Here is a 15,424-nt window from a genome sequence, read left to right as displayed (position 1 = left end):
TTTATTTATCATTTTATGGTTTCATATTTTGCCATCAATGCCAATTTCTGGTGTTAAATAAGTAGTTTTTAAAAAATCATTTTTTAATCTTGTTTTCAATATTGTTCAGGTTTTGGATAGGTTTAGTGTATCATGTAACATTTTGAACATATATGAACATAACATATATGAACATAACATTTTGAACATATACAATTACTCAAAATAAAAGATCATTTAATAATAACACATCACCCTTTAATAAATAAATATGCCATCAAATCAAAGTAATTTATTACAGGAAATTCCTATATGTGCTAAAACTGCTATTCCCCTATCAGAACTGTCCATGTTTAACCATTACCAGATTTTTTAATTGTCATAAAAATTGGTGCATCATGTATTTTCTAATATAGCATATTAATTTTAACCAAGTTATTCTAATAGTGTTAAAATATTTCTGTGCAATCTGACCTTATATTAATAAGGACAATATTATTCATGAATTCTTTTCCTCTCCAGTAATTTTTTACTTTACATTTTTCCAGCCAATACTATTGTGTCAAACATAGAATATCATTATAAAAACCACTTAACTCTATCGTGACACACCTATTTAAAGCTCTAAGGAAATTAGTACCAGATTTTACATTGTTCAACTGCAAATAATTACTACCACTTACCTCACACTCCACCCAGTGTGACTGTGTAGCAATCTTGTCATTACATACACCATTCATCGAGTCCTTCAGTGCAGCCCCATTCAGCACTGTGCCTGACAATACTCAGCTGCAGAGATGAATAACCAAGGAGTTACCTATGCAGAACTTAATCTAGTGAAGAACCCAAAGAGACAGCAAATGAAACCTAAGGGCACTAAAAGCTCCGTTTCAGAAACTGAGCAAGAAATAATATATGCAGAATTAAATCTTCAAAGTGCTTCTCAGGATCTTCAAGAGAATGGCAAGAACAATTACTGCAAAGGTAAAACATTTAATATGCACACAGTATAACTGTTCTAGGATGTGCACTTGGGGTGCAGGGTGTAGGGAATGAGTAGGAATATCTCCCATATTTTTCATTCGTAAGATCAGAGCTTGGAGTTGGTATACAGTATTGTAATTGGAATCTGAGGACTAATTTTACTCAGGCATTGTAATTCGTAGTCTTTAATGTATCATGGAGTATTATCTTTACTGAAAATGCAATGGTATATTCTGAGAAGATTACAATGGTAGATAGGGGTTTGAGGTCCAAGTTTTTATATGTGATTCCCTGTGCATTGTTGGTTTTCTTGTATGTAAATTTCCTAAATGATTTTCCCCCTCCATCCTTTCTCATTGTTTTCATTTCTGTTCCTAACATTTACCACTATTTCCAGGGAAGCTCATGGCTGGGATCCTGGGAATCATCTGCTTTGTCTTGATGTCTGCTGTGATAACAATAGTTCTAATTCCCTGTAAGTAAGTGTTTGAATGACTATTTGGAAACTTTTCATTTTATTGATTGTCAGTGTCTCAAAATATCTCATACTATTATGGGAATAGATCTTTCATTTTAATGCATGTATCCTCTAAATGTAGAATGATTATTCTGAATTTGTCAAAAGTATAAATAACAGAATAATTGTTAAGAATATTACGTATATATTCAGTTTCATTATGTAAAGAGATGTTCTAGGAGACACACTGAGAAATACAAACTAATTATTTTTTAAAATTTAAATTCAATTAGCCAACTTATAGTACATCGTTAGTTTCAGATGTAGTGTTCAGTAATTTATCAGTTGTATATAACACCCAGTATTCATCATGTGCCCTCCTTAATGCCCATCACCCAATTACCCCATTGCCCCACCCACCTCCCCTACAGCAACCCAGTTCTTAAGACTGGTTAAACCCAATCCTGTAAGAGATGGAACGGTTTGGTTCATCAGGCTTTTGAAATATTTTCTCCCATATCTTCATTACTTTATTAATATTGCTTGGTAAAATAAATTTTATTACAGAATTTTGTAATTCTAAACAATACACCAAGTTCTAAGTTAAGAAACCCAAATAATTATATTTATTTCAATATTAAATTTTTATGAGGATTCCTTTAATTATTTTAGCTACTGAAATACTGGAGCAGAACAATTCATCCCTGAAAACAAAGATCCAGAAAGGTACAAAAGGATTTTCAAAATTCTGATATTGTTGTAGTTTCTATTTTATCTCTATCTTTGACTGTTCAAAGGTGATAGTAGATTTGGGGGGGGGATGAATTACAAAATTGGGTAATAAAGATTCAGAAATGATTATAGGAGAGTATTACTTATTAAGCAACAATATGAAGAAATATTCATTTAGAATCCCCATACCCATTGTTACCAATCGCCTTAAATTTCCTCCTGCTATAACAAGATAAGAGATAAATCATTTTACTATTCTAAAAAAGTGGTTTTGTTCAGTGATCTCAGGACATGTAGAGATTGATATTTTGTGTGTTTGCTTTATATGGGCACATAAATTAGGGAATGACAGGCTGACTGTTCTCTGTGAGTGTGCATGAGTGTATTTTGTTTTATTTATACTATCCTGTGAGTGTGCATAGATATGTGTATACGTATACGAGTGTGTAAATTAATTTTAATTTGTTAATATTCAAAGATCTCTTGCATAGTATCTCATAATCTTTCTTTAGCTTATCACTGTGGTCGTTGTCCAAAAGAGTGGATTACATATTCCAACAATTGCTATTACATTAGCACTGAAAGAAAACCATGGAAAGAGAGCTTGTCAGCCTGTGCTTCTAAGAACTCTAACCTGCTCTACATAGATGATGAAGAAGAATTGGTAAGATTTCAAATGTTTCCAGATTTTATTAAAAACTTACCAGTTAATGTTATATTTGTAGAGTTCATTCATATTTTTGTATGTATTTGTAGTTTATTTATTTTAAAATCTCTTAATATTTCATAGTTTGACTCTATGATATTTTATTTGTATTTTTATCCCTTTAATGTATATTAAATAATTTTCAGTCTTGCTTTTCATAGAAAACCATTCTTCTATAAATGCTCTTTTGCCTGAAATAACTTTACTATTTAATTTTACTATACAATAAGGAAACTAAACATACGATTGTGCAAATTGATCACAAAGTAGCTAGAACCATGTAATTACAAATCAGATCATGGGAACAGAAGTTTAGAGCCTTGGGGCACCTGGGTGGCACAGCGGTTAAGCGCCTGCCTTCGGCTCAGGGCGTGATCCCCGCGTTACGGGATCGAGCCCCACATCAGGCTCCTCCGCTGTGAGCCTGCTTCTTCCTCTCCCACTCCCCCTGCTTGTGTTCCCTCTCTCGCTGGCTGTCTCTATCTCTGTCAAATAATAAAAAAAAAAAAAAAAGAAGTTTAGAGCCTTTATAAGTCTTGCCAATTTTAATATTATGAAATATCTTTGCTTATTTTTGGACTTTATATGAATGGAATCATTCAGTATACATTTGTATGTATGTCTTCTTTCGCTCTCATATGATATTTGTAATCCTCTATATTATCACATTTGTTTATAGTTTGTGAATTTTCACTGCTAATATGAATATGATATTTTAAATCTACTTATCCTAAAGAAATTCAATTCCTTTTTAGGATGTGGGTATTATGAATTATTATTTTATGAAAAGCCTTTTCTTTATCTTTTTTCATGTATTATATTGTACTTATAATATATATTTACATAAATATATTTATATGATACATAGTATATACTATATTTAGGCATATAAATATATTTATCATAATAGAATAATGATGTAGAAATATAACATTATAATTGTAATTATATATAATTATAATACATTTTCTTCTAAGCATTAGAATGAAATTCCATGGTCATAGATATGTGTGATGTCAGTTTATTACATTATTCCAACATTTTTCTAGATTATTGTGTAAATACACATTTTACCAAATAGTCCCTTGATCTAAAACTCAGTTGTCTCAGGAAAATTAATATAATAAATTCTGATGGTTATATAACAGTACCATTGTTCTGGGGTATTAATCATTTGAATAGCCTCTTCTATGAGAGTGAGGAGTGCTCGAGTGTGTCTCTTGCCCATTTCTCCTAGATGGTGTCTACTTTTTCCTTTTTAGTAGTCTTTGTCATATTTTAGATATGAGCTCTTTTCAGGGTTCTAAAGATGCAAATAGATTTTTGACTCTGTGACTCACATTTTTACTCTCTAATTAGAGTCTTTTAATAACCAAATTTATTAATATTACTATAGTACAATTTATCATTTTGGGCATTGGTGATTATTTTAGACTAATTTCAGAAATTAGTCCAAGTTCATGAATGTAACTTCCTATATTGTTTTCTAGGATTTACTTTTTTTCTTTATTTCTTTATTTTTTAACTCTTATTAGGCTTTATGATCCATTGGAAATTTATTTTTTGTGATGCTATATTTGTGATTCTATGAGATAAAAGTGAAGGTTATACTCTCCTATATCACTGAGGGAACATAATTTATAGCAAAATCGATCTTTTCTTCATGAATAATTTTTATATATAAAGATACATGGGTAAATACATAAATTCTAATCTGCTTTATAAAGATAATAGTGTATTATATATTTATATAATTATACAGATCATTATATATACATCTGTCACATTCTACACAGTCTATCACAACTACAGCCTGTTCAGTAAAATGTAGATCCTTACCTTCCTTTATGTCCCTTTAATGTGTCCCATTTATGCTCTAATTGTCTTGAGTATTTCTCTACTTACGTTGAGAATCCCATGGATGTTATAATTTTGTTTCAACTGATAATTTTGCTTCAAGTATCAATTTAGAAAAGAGATGAAGGAAAGTCCTTTAGATCTAATGATAGTTTTAGTCTTTCTTTTGTCATGTCTTTTGTCCCAATGATCCACGATTCCTTCTTTTATCACAATTTCTGTTTAGATAATTCCCTTTAGCAATTCTTTCAGAGTGGGTCTGGTGTGACACATTTTTTTTTAGTTTTCCTTTATTGCAAAATGTCTTAATTTCCCCTGCATTCCTGATATTTTTGTTGGATCGTCAATGGCTTTTGATTGGAATAAGGCATTTAGTGTCTAAATTATTTTTTGTCTTTCTAGCATGCCTTTTTTTATTATTATTATGCTTAGTTAGCCAACATCATTAGTTTTTGATGTACTGTTCAAGGATTCATTAGCTGTGTATAATAGCCAGTGCTCATCTTCCATTATTTAGACTGGAGAGAAAAAAAAAAAAACAAAACAGTTTTGGAACTTTTGTCTGTACCCGTTAGTGTCTGTGGTTTGCTCACCACTCTGGGACATGTGAGGGAAAGGGAAATTCTAGGGCGCTCACAGCCGTGTCATTCCTTAGGTCTGGAGTGCTCGGTTCTGTCAGCTTTCTCACCTGTCTGAATGTTCTTATGTTGTATCCAGTGGTTTTAGCTCTATTTGGTGGGAGGACTAGGGATAAGTATATTCTCTCTTTCTCTCTTTCCAGAAGATTAAGTCTGATACGCGGTGGTTTTAATTTGAATTTTCCTGGGAGTAACAGTGTTGTGCATAATAACAATTAAAAAAAAGGGTTGAGCATCTTTTCCTGCACTCATTTGCAATTTTATAGTTTACACTTAGGTTTTGTGGGGTTTGGCCAGCAAACCCTGAGGTGACGAATGGAAAGATTACTCCAGACACCTAAGTAGGAGAAAGGAGAGGGCGAGGGGACAAGACGCTCTAGTGGCAAAAGGTCCCGAGCCAAACTCTGCCTTCATTTTTATTATGCATGCTACTGTTACATCAAAGAATCAAGATTAGAGAAGAATGTGAAGTTTCAATAGCTAGGGCAGTGACATTTTCGCAGCGTCTTGTGATGAGAGCTATCTGTGTTCATGACTTGCAGCCAGGGTAGGTGACTACTAAGGATTGATGTCTAACCTAAGTTAAACACCTGCTCCCTGGGAGACTGCGTTAAGCCACAACTAGGATCTGGCTATTTTCAGCCCAGAAACTTCAAAGGAGGCCCAGTTTTCTGGTCACTCCTTTGCTTTTCAACTAGCCTCTGCCAAGGAAGATTGTGTTTATTGTATCTTAGCTAGCCAGGCATTGTGATCTTCCACAGGTTTACGATCAGTTTGGAGCATTTTTGTATGTGGTGTAGGGTAATTATTAATATTATTTGATAGCCAGTTATTACACAACGTTTGTTGACAGACTATACTTTCTCCACTGAATGACTTTGCATCGTTGCTGAAATTTGTTCACTATATGTGTGAGTAAAAATTTTGCACCTTCTCATCTGTTTCATTAATCTAGTTATGTATTTTATTGCCTTTTCCTTCTTTTATTTTCTTAAAGACTTTATTTATTTGACAGAGAGAGAGAGCACAAGCAGGGGGAGTGACAGGCAGAGGGAGAAGCAGACTCCCTGCTTAACAAGGAGCTGGATGCAGTGCTTGATCCCATGACCCGAGCCGAAGGCAGTCACCTAACCGACTGAGTCACCCAGGCATCCCTGCTTTTTCCTCTAAAAAAACAAACAACAACAACAACAAAAACCCTCTTTTTTTTTAACAATACATATATATTTATTCTATTTCAGAGTTGTTTGTGTTTTCTAGATCTTTGCATGGATATTTCCTCTTATTTCTGTCTTTTTTAAAGATTTTCTTTTTTCAAAATAGAATATGAGTTTTATCAAATGCATTCTGCATCAGAAAAAAATATGATTTATTTTTTTCAAATTTTTACTTAAAACCAGTTAACATACCATGTAATATTAGTTTCAGTTGTAGAATTTAGTGATTCATCACTTACATACAACACCCAGTGCTCATCTCAAGTGCCCTCCTAAAAACCAATTTAGCACATCCCCCTGGCCTCCTCCCCTCCAGCCACCCTAAGTCTGTTCTATATAGTTAGGAGTATGTTTCCTGGTTTGCCTCTCTTCTTTTTCCCCCTCCGTTCATCTGTTTTGTTTCTTAAATTCCACATGTGAGTGAAATCATATGGTGTTTGTCTTTATCTGACTTTTTCACTTTGCATAATACGCTCTAGTTCTATTCATGTCATTGTAAATGGCAAAATTTCATTCTTTTTCTTTTTTCGCTTAGTAATATTCCATTATATATATCTTCTCTTCTTTATCCATTCATTGGTTGATGGACATTTGGCTCTTTCCATAATGTGGCTATTGTTGATAATGCTGCTGTAAACATTGGGAAGCATGTATCCCTTAGAATCAGTATTTTTGTGTCCTTTGGGTAAAACCTAATAGTACAATTGCTGGATCATAGAGAGTTCTATTTTTAACTTTTTGAGGAACCTCCATATTATTTTACACAGTGACTGCCCCAGTTGTCATTCCCACCAACAGTGCAAGAGGAGACTTATTTCTCCACATTCCCACCAGCACTTGTTTCCCGTTTGTTCATTTTAGCCATTTCATCTGGTGTAAGACGATATTTCATTGTAGTTTTGATTTGCTTTTCCCTGATAATGAGTGATGTTGAGCATGTTTTCATGTGTCTGTTCGCTGTCTGTAGGTCTTCTTTGAAAATATGTCTATTTGTGTCTTCTACCCATTTTTTTTTAACTGAATTGTTTCTTGGGTGTTCAGTTTTATAAGTTCTCTATAGATTTTGGATACTAAGCTTTTTTCAGATATGTTATTTGCCAATATCTTCTCTCATTCCGAAGGTTGCCTTTTAGTTTTGATTGTTTCTTTTGCTTTTTATCTTGATGAAAATCCGAATAGTTTATTTTTTCTTTTATTTCCCTTGCCTCAGGAGACATATCTAATAAGAAATTGCTATGTCCAATGTCAAAGAGGTTAATGCCTGTGTTCTCATCTAGGATTTTGATGGTTTCCTGTCTCATGGTTAGTTCTTTCATCCATTTTGAATTTATGTTAGTGTATGGTAGAAGAAAATGGTCCAGTTTCATTCTTTTGCGTGTTGCTGCTCAGTTTTCCCAGCACCATTTGTTGAAGAGACTGTCTTTTTTCCATTGGATATTCTTTCCTGCTGTTGAAGATTAGTTAACCAAATGGTTAAATGTGGGTCTATTTCTGGGTTTTCTATTCTGTTCCATTGATCTGTGTCTGTTTTGTGCTAGTACCATACTGTCTTAATCATAACTGCTTTATAATAGATCTTAAAGTCTGGAATTGTGATGCCTCCGGCTTTGCTTTTCTTTTTCAAGATTGCTTTGGTTATTCAGGGTCTTTTGTAGCTCCGTACAAATTTTAAGATTATTTGTGCTAGTTCTGTGAAAAATGCTGTTGTTATTTTGATAAGGACTGTGTTGAATGTGTAGGTTGTTTTGGGTAGTAGAGGCATTTTAACAATATTTGTTCTTCCAATCCATGATTTCCATTTCTTTTTTTTTAAAGATTGTATTTATTTATTTATTTATTTATTTATTTATTTATTTATTTAGAGAATGTGAGCTGTGAGGTGGGAGCAGGGGGAGAGGGAGAGAGAGAATCTCAAGTAGACTCTGCGCTGAGTGTGATGCCTGATGTGGGGCTTGATCTTATGACCTTGAGATCACGACCTGAGCCAAAATCAAGAGTCAGAGTGTTAACCAACTGAGTCCCCCGGGAGCCCCTGTTTTTCCATTTCTTTGTTTCATTGTCAAATTCTTTCATCGGTATTTTATACTTTTCAGAGTAAAGATCTTTTACCTCTTTGCTTAGGTTTATTCCTAGGTATCTTATGGTTTTTGGTGTAATTGCAATTGGGACTGATTGCTTGATTTCTCCTGCTGCATCATTACTGGTGTGTAGAAACACAACAGATTTCTGTACATTGATCCTGCAACTTTACTGAATTTGTTTATCAATTCTAGCAGTTTTTTTGGTGGAGTCTTTTGGGTTTTCTCTATTGAGTATAATATTATCTGAAAATAATGAAAGTTTGACTTCTTCCTTGCCAATTTGGATGATTTTTATTTCGTTTTGTTGTCTGATTGCTGTAACTAGGCCTTTCAGTACTATGTTGAATAACAGAGGTGTGAGTGGCCATCCCTATCTTGTTCCTGACTGTAGAGGAAAAGCTCTCAGTTTTTCCCCATTGAGGATGATATTAGCTGTGGGTTTTTTGTATGTGGTCTTTATGATTTTGAGTTATGTTTCTTCTATCCCTACTTTGTTGAGAGGTTGTTTTTTTTTTTTTAATTCTGAATGGATGTCTTACTTTGTCAAAACTTTCTCTGCATCTGTTCAGAGGATCATATGGTTCTTATCCTTTTTTTTATTAATGTGGTTTCTCAAGTTGATTGATTTGCAAATACTGAACCACCGTTGCAGCCCAGGAATAAATCCCACTTGATCATGTGAATGATTCTTTTAATGTATTGTTGGACTGGATAGGCTGTTATTTTGTTGAGAATTTTTATATCCATGTTCATCTGGGATATTGGTTTCTAGTGCTCTTTTTCAGTGGAGTCCTTGTCTGGTTTTGGAATCAGGATAATGCTGGCCTTGTAGAATGAGTTTGATGTTTTCCTTCCATTTCCATCTTTGGGTGTATTATGAGAATAAAAGGTATCAACTCTTCTTTAAACGTTTGGTAGAATTCCCCTGGGAAGCCATCTGGCCCCGGACTTTTGTTTGTTGGGAGATTTTTGAATACTGATTCAATTTCTTTGCTGGTTATCAGTCTGTTCAGGTTTTCAATTTTTTCCTGCTACAGTTTTGGTAGTTGGCATGTTGCTAGGAATTTAGCCCTTTCTTTCAGTTTGTCCACTTTGTTGGCGTATAATTTTTCACAATATTCTCTTATACTTGTTTGTATTTCTGTGATGTTGTTTGTGATCTCTCCTCTTTCATTTGTGATTTTATTTATCTGGGTCTTTTCTCTTTTTTTTTTTTTTTTGATAAGTCTGACTAGCAGTTTATCAATTGTATTATTTATTTTTTTTCAAAGAAACAGCTCCTGGTTTCATTGATCTGTTCTGTTATTTTTTTTTTTGTCATTTATTTCCACTCTAATCTTTATTTCCCTTCTTCTGCAGGCTTTATGCTGTTTTTTTTAATTGTTATTATTTCTTCTTTCATTTCTCTGCTTGACCAGTTCATTCTTTAGTAGCATTTTGTTTAATCTTGGTGCATTGGTTGTCTTTCCAAGTTTTTTCTTGTGGTTGACTTCAAGTTTCATTGTGTTGTGTTCAGAAACTATGCATCGAATGACCTCAATCTTCTTGTACTTGTTGAGGCTTGATTTGTGACCTATTATGTGATGTATTCTGTATAAAGCCCCATGTGCAATTGAAAATAATGTGAGATCTAATGTTTTAGGATGAAATGTTCTGAATATATCTGTTATGTCCATCTGGTCCAGAGTGGCATACACAGCCATTGTTTCCTAGTTGATTTTCTGCTTAGATGATCTGTCCATTAATGCAAATGGGGTGTTAAAGTCCCCTACTATTGTCGTATTACTATCAATGAGTTCCTTTATGTTCATTACTAATTGTTTTATATATTTGGTTGCTCTCAAGTTGGGGGCATAAATATTTACCATTATTAAATCTTCTTGTTGGATAGTCCTCTTATTATATACTGCTATTCATCTCTTGTTACAGTCTTTGTTTTAAAATCTAATTCGTCTGATGTAGGTACAGTTTTTCTGGCTTTCTTTTGATGTTGATTTGTATGATAGATGTTTCTCTATCCCCTTTCTTCCAATTTGCAGGTCTTTGGGGGCTAAAATGAGCCTCTTGTAGACAGCATATAGATGGGTCTTGTTTCTTTCTCTTTTTTTTTAATTAATTGTAACACCCTATGTATTTTGATTGAAGCATTTAGTCTATTTGCATTCAACATAATAATTGAGAAGTATGTATTTAGTGTCATTTTATTACTTGTTTTGTCATTGTTTCTGGGGATTTCTCTGTTCCTTTCTAGTCTGTCAATTTTGGTCTTTCTTTACTACTCAAAAAGTCCCCTTTACTATTTCTTGCAGGTCTGGTTTAATGGTTATGAACTCCTTTAGCTTTTGTTTGTCTGAGAAACTCTTCATCTCTCCTATTTGGAATGATAGCTTTGCTGGATAGAGTATTCTTGGCTACAGATTTTTCCTATTCAGCATGTTGAATATATCATGACACTCACTTCTGATTTGCCAAGCTATTGTGGAAAGAACTGCTTTTAACTTTATTTGTCTTCCCTTGTAAGTTAGGGTCTCTTTTGTCTTGCTGCTTTTAGGATTTTTTCTTTATCACTATATTTTGCAAATCTACAATATGTCTGGGTATTGATCTGCTTTTGTTGATTTTGATAGGAGTTCTCTGTGCCTCCTGTCTTTGGATGTCTGTTTCCTTTCCCAGATTAGGAAAGTGTTCAGGTATTATTTCCTCAAATATGCCTTCTGCCAGCGTTTTCTCTCTTCTTCTTGTGGGACTCCTATGATATGAATGTTACGATGTTTGATGGAGTCACATTTTCTCCAAGTCTACTCTCGTGATCCATTATTCCTTTTTCTCTTTTGTTCAGCTGCATTATTTTCCATGAATCTATCTTCTATATCACTTATACATTTCTGTTTCTTTTGTCTTTGTGGTTATTACATCCAGTTGATTTTCATATCTCAGTTATCGCATTTTTTTATTTCTGTCTGATTTTTTTCTTCTTTCTTTTCTTTTCTTTTCTTTTCTTTTCTTTTCTTTTTCTTTTCTTTTCTTTTTTTCTTTCTTTTTTTCCCCCCTTATGTCTCTGTGGCAGGAACACATGCTGACATCTTTCATACTTTTCTCAAGCCCGGTATGTATCCTTATGATTGTTGCTTTAAATTCTGCATCAGAATTTGCTTATATCTTTTTAGGTTAGATCTCTGGCTGTGATTCTTTCTTATTCTTTCCTTTGGGTTGACTTTCTCAGCCTTGGCATTGTGTTTAGGTCTCTGTCTTCTTTTCTGTGTCAGAAAATCCTGTTATGCTTCCTGCTCCTGACAGTAATGGCTTTATAAAGAAGAGGCTATATAATGTCCAGAGCCTGGCACCTTCAGGACACATACTGCTTGTGCTCTGCTGCTGTGTTTTGGTTGCTTTATTCCTCGGGTCAGTCATCTGCAGGGTTTCTCCTTGCCTGCGGTGCTTGGATGTTGGCCAGAATGTGGCAAGTATTAACTAGGTGTGGTTTCATCTACTTGTTAAATGAGATCTGATGCTATTTCCAGTAGAACTGAAGGTTTGCAGAACTCTGTGGTCAACAGATATGGTGCATGGGGGATTTGTGTTGATTTTCTGGGGAAGGGGCCCACTGCTCTGGTCCTTAAGCATACTTGTCCAAGAAAAGCAGTACCAGCAAGGCACAGCAAGGAGGGACTTGGTGTATTCAGGTTAGGTAGTCAGTGCTGTCCCTGAGCTACTTACTGAGGTTGGCTTATGCTAAGAGGGTGGAGAGGGAAATGGTGCTAGCTAGCTTCTTCATCTCCATGCTTGCTGCTCCCAGAGAAGCCTTCCCACAATAGTGAACAATTTCCCCTTGTGCATCTCAGGTATTCTTCAGATGGTCTGTCTCCAGGTTTCTTGCCTCCATGCAGTAGCACAGTGCACTTTGGGCTCTAACCCTGCTAGGCCTGCTGACCTTTAAAACTCTAAAATTTAGGGACCTGGGATGGCAAGGACGTGGCTACACTTTTGGGGATATTATTGCCATGCTGGAACTGATGCAGGTTTGACCCGAGAAGGCAGCCATGCCTAAATGCAGGGGAATGGGATCTAGAGCAAAGCAGGCTAAACAGCCAGTGTCCATGTTAGCTGCCCTCGGCAGGTGTCTCTGTACATATACTGAAGGGTAGGGGAGAGAAATGGATCCTGCCATCTCTTTTGCCTCCAGAGATACAATCCCAGCTCTCACAGATATGCTCCAAGAAGTGAGAACAGCTTCTCCCTATGAACCTTAGGAGATGCTCAGATCATGCCATCTCCCCCAGGGTTACTTGTCTGCCTTTTCTCCAGGAGTAGGGCACCACCCTAAGGTCTCTATCCCAGCCGAGCCCACTGGCCCTTAAATAACAGTCTTTGAGCTCCACCGATGGCAAAAACTCATGGAAATCAACCCCTCTTGGTTTCTCAACCAATGGCTTTGGGAAAGTATTCTCCTTGTGCCATTCCCTGTGCACTCCTCTTTCTGTCGCTTTTCTCCATGACCAGAGCTCCCACCTCTCTGCAGTACCAATGATCCGTTTCAACCTCAAACCATGTCTCCATACTTCATATTTTCCTTGATGTGTCATCTGTACTCCCTCTAGATGTGCAGCTTGTTCTGTCAGTCATCAGGTCAATTTCTTAGGTAGTCAGAATGATTTCATAGTTATCTAGCTGTGTCAAGGGATGAAGCAAGCCTAGGGTCCTCCTACTACACCACCACCTTAGTTACCCAGCCCCCAAGAAGTCGTATCATTTTATCTTCTTTACTCTGCTAATGTGTTGGATTAATTTTATGGGATTTTAAATGTACATTTAACATGGTATTGAGTCAATAAAACTACTTATGTCATAGTCTATTATTTTTATATATTGTTGGAATTTATTTGTAATTGCCACAGATGCATAGTTTCCTTTTTTAAAAAATCCCCATCAAAAATACATATAACATATTTTATCAATCTTTTTTTTCCTACCCTGCAAAAACTTTTTTTTAATTGGCATTATATATTTCTTTATACATAAACATCTAAATGGACAGTAACAGTGTGGAGAGTTTTTTGAATTGCAGATATAATCCTGTTAGAAGATATAAATGCGCTGGTGGTGGGTATTAAGGAGGGCACGTATTGCATGGAGCACTGGGTGTTATACGCAAACAATGAATCATGGAGCGCTACGTCAAACACTAAGGATGTCCTGTATGGTGACTAACATAACGTAATAAAAAATTATTTAAAAAACGAAAATATTTTTATTTATTTTTGTTTGGGTTTTCACAAGTTATATTTGGTAGGATTTTTTTCTCTTTTTGTCTGTTTTTAAATGTATTTGCACGTTTTCATAATATTCTCTTACAATACTTTTACCAAAGTATAATACACATACAGATGGAAGCACATGTTATACATGCCAACAGATGGCTGAATGTTCAAGTATCACCATTGCACAGAATGAGAAAATGAATTGCAAAAGGCCCCTTTCACATTTTTTTTTCTTCATTAAAAAGCGCTTTATATACATGGAATCTTATAGTATGGATACTTTATTTTTGGATCTTGCAGGTGAAGCTAAACTTGCGTGATTCATCCATATAGTTGCATGCAGTTGTAAATGTCCATAGCTCCTCGCTGTTCATTATCTGATTCTGCTACAGTGTAGAGTCCAATCCATTCCGATGATGGTACCGTTGGATATTTGGCCATTGTTCCATTTGAGGCTCCCATGAGTTATTCTACTATACCTATTTCAGCATCAACTTTCAACTCAATATGTGTTTATCATTTCTTCCTTCTCTAACTTTAATTACGTTTTTTATAGCTTCCTGAGAGGAAAGCTACTCAGATCATTCATTTCATAACATTCTTCCTGTTGAGTATAAGTGACAAAGCTATGAATTGTCTCTAAACACTACTTTAGTTCTACCCTATTTTTTTGATATATTCTAAGTTGAATATCATCCAGTACAAGGTAACTTATATCATCCAGTACAAGGTATTTACACCAGTGTCATCTTTGAATTGTAAATTTTTCAGAAGTGTATCGCTTTCCAAATGTTTGAAAATTTTCCATGTTTTTTTCTGCTGTTGATTTCTCATTTATTCTTTTTCTTCAGAGAATGTTCTTTGAATTATTTCATTTGTTTAATTTTTAAAAAAGATTTATTTATTTATTTTAGAGGGGGATGGGGCAGAGGAAGAGGAAGAGAAACTCTTAAGCAGACTCTGCACTGAGTGTGGGGCTTAGGCAGGACTGAATCTCACAACCCTGAGCTGAAACCAGGAGCTAGATGCTTAACCAACTTCGCCACCCAGGCGCCCCTCACTTATTTAAATTTTTGATAACATTTATGACCTAGAAGAATACTCCCCACATATGTCAGTTATGTCAAGCAGGTTCCTAGTGTTTTTACAGTCTTCCGTAGTCCTCCTGATTTTGCGACTAGCATTCTATCACTTATTGAGGGAAGAGCTTTTAGATCTCCAACTATACTTACTGAATTGTTTATTTATCCTTCCAATTCTGTCAGTTTTTATTTCATGTTTTTGAGGGTTCTGTTGTTAGATGAATAACATATATTTATAATAATTTTACCTTCCTTTTATCCTGACACCTTTAATATTTTGAATTTTTAAAAAATAGTCTGATAATACTTCTTGTTTTAACAGCTACTTTAATATTAGAATAGCCACTTCTGCTCATTTATGGTTACTGCTTTTAGGGTCTCTTTTCTCATCATTTTATTTTCACCTATTTGTGCCTTTAAATCTAAAGTGTGT

The 15,424-nt window shown here is 34.8% G+C and overlaps 1 protein-coding gene across 1 annotated transcript; it reads left to right on the top strand.

Annotated features, from left to right (window-relative positions):
• Nucleotides 1-776: 776 nt before the first annotated feature.
• On the top strand, nt 777-10,990 carry LOC113258081 (NKG2-A/NKG2-B type II integral membrane protein-like). The gene is made up of 5 exons (XM_026502802.2): nt 777-963; nt 1,343-1,438; nt 2,093-2,146; nt 2,665-2,816; nt 10,961-10,990. The coding sequence occupies exons 1-5, from the start codon at nt 777-779 to the stop codon at nt 10,988-10,990; spliced, it is 519 nt and encodes a 172-aa protein (XP_026358587.2).
• Nucleotides 10,991-15,424: the final 4,434 nt, after the last annotated feature.

Source organism: Ursus arctos, unplaced genomic scaffold, assembly GCF_023065955.2.
Source record: "Ursus arctos isolate Adak ecotype North America unplaced genomic scaffold, UrsArc2.0 scaffold_26, whole genome shotgun sequence".
In the NCBI taxonomy this organism is placed as follows: Eukaryota; Metazoa; Chordata; class Mammalia; order Carnivora; family Ursidae; genus Ursus; species Ursus arctos.
This window is presented reverse-complemented; position numbering and strand designations above follow the sequence as displayed.

Coding starts and splice junctions, on each gene's coding strand:
- LOC113258081 (XM_026502802.2), top strand. CDS start 777: ATGAATAACCAAGGAGTTACCTATGCAGAACTTAATCTAGTGAAGAAC. Junction 1,439..2,092: donor AACAATAGTTCTAATTCCCT/GTAAGTAAGTGT, acceptor TAATTATTTTAG/CTACTGAAATACTGGAGCAG. Junction 2,817..10,960: donor TAGATGATGAAGAAGAATTG/GTAAGATTTCAA, acceptor TATTTCTTGCAG/GTCTGGTTTAATGGTTATGA.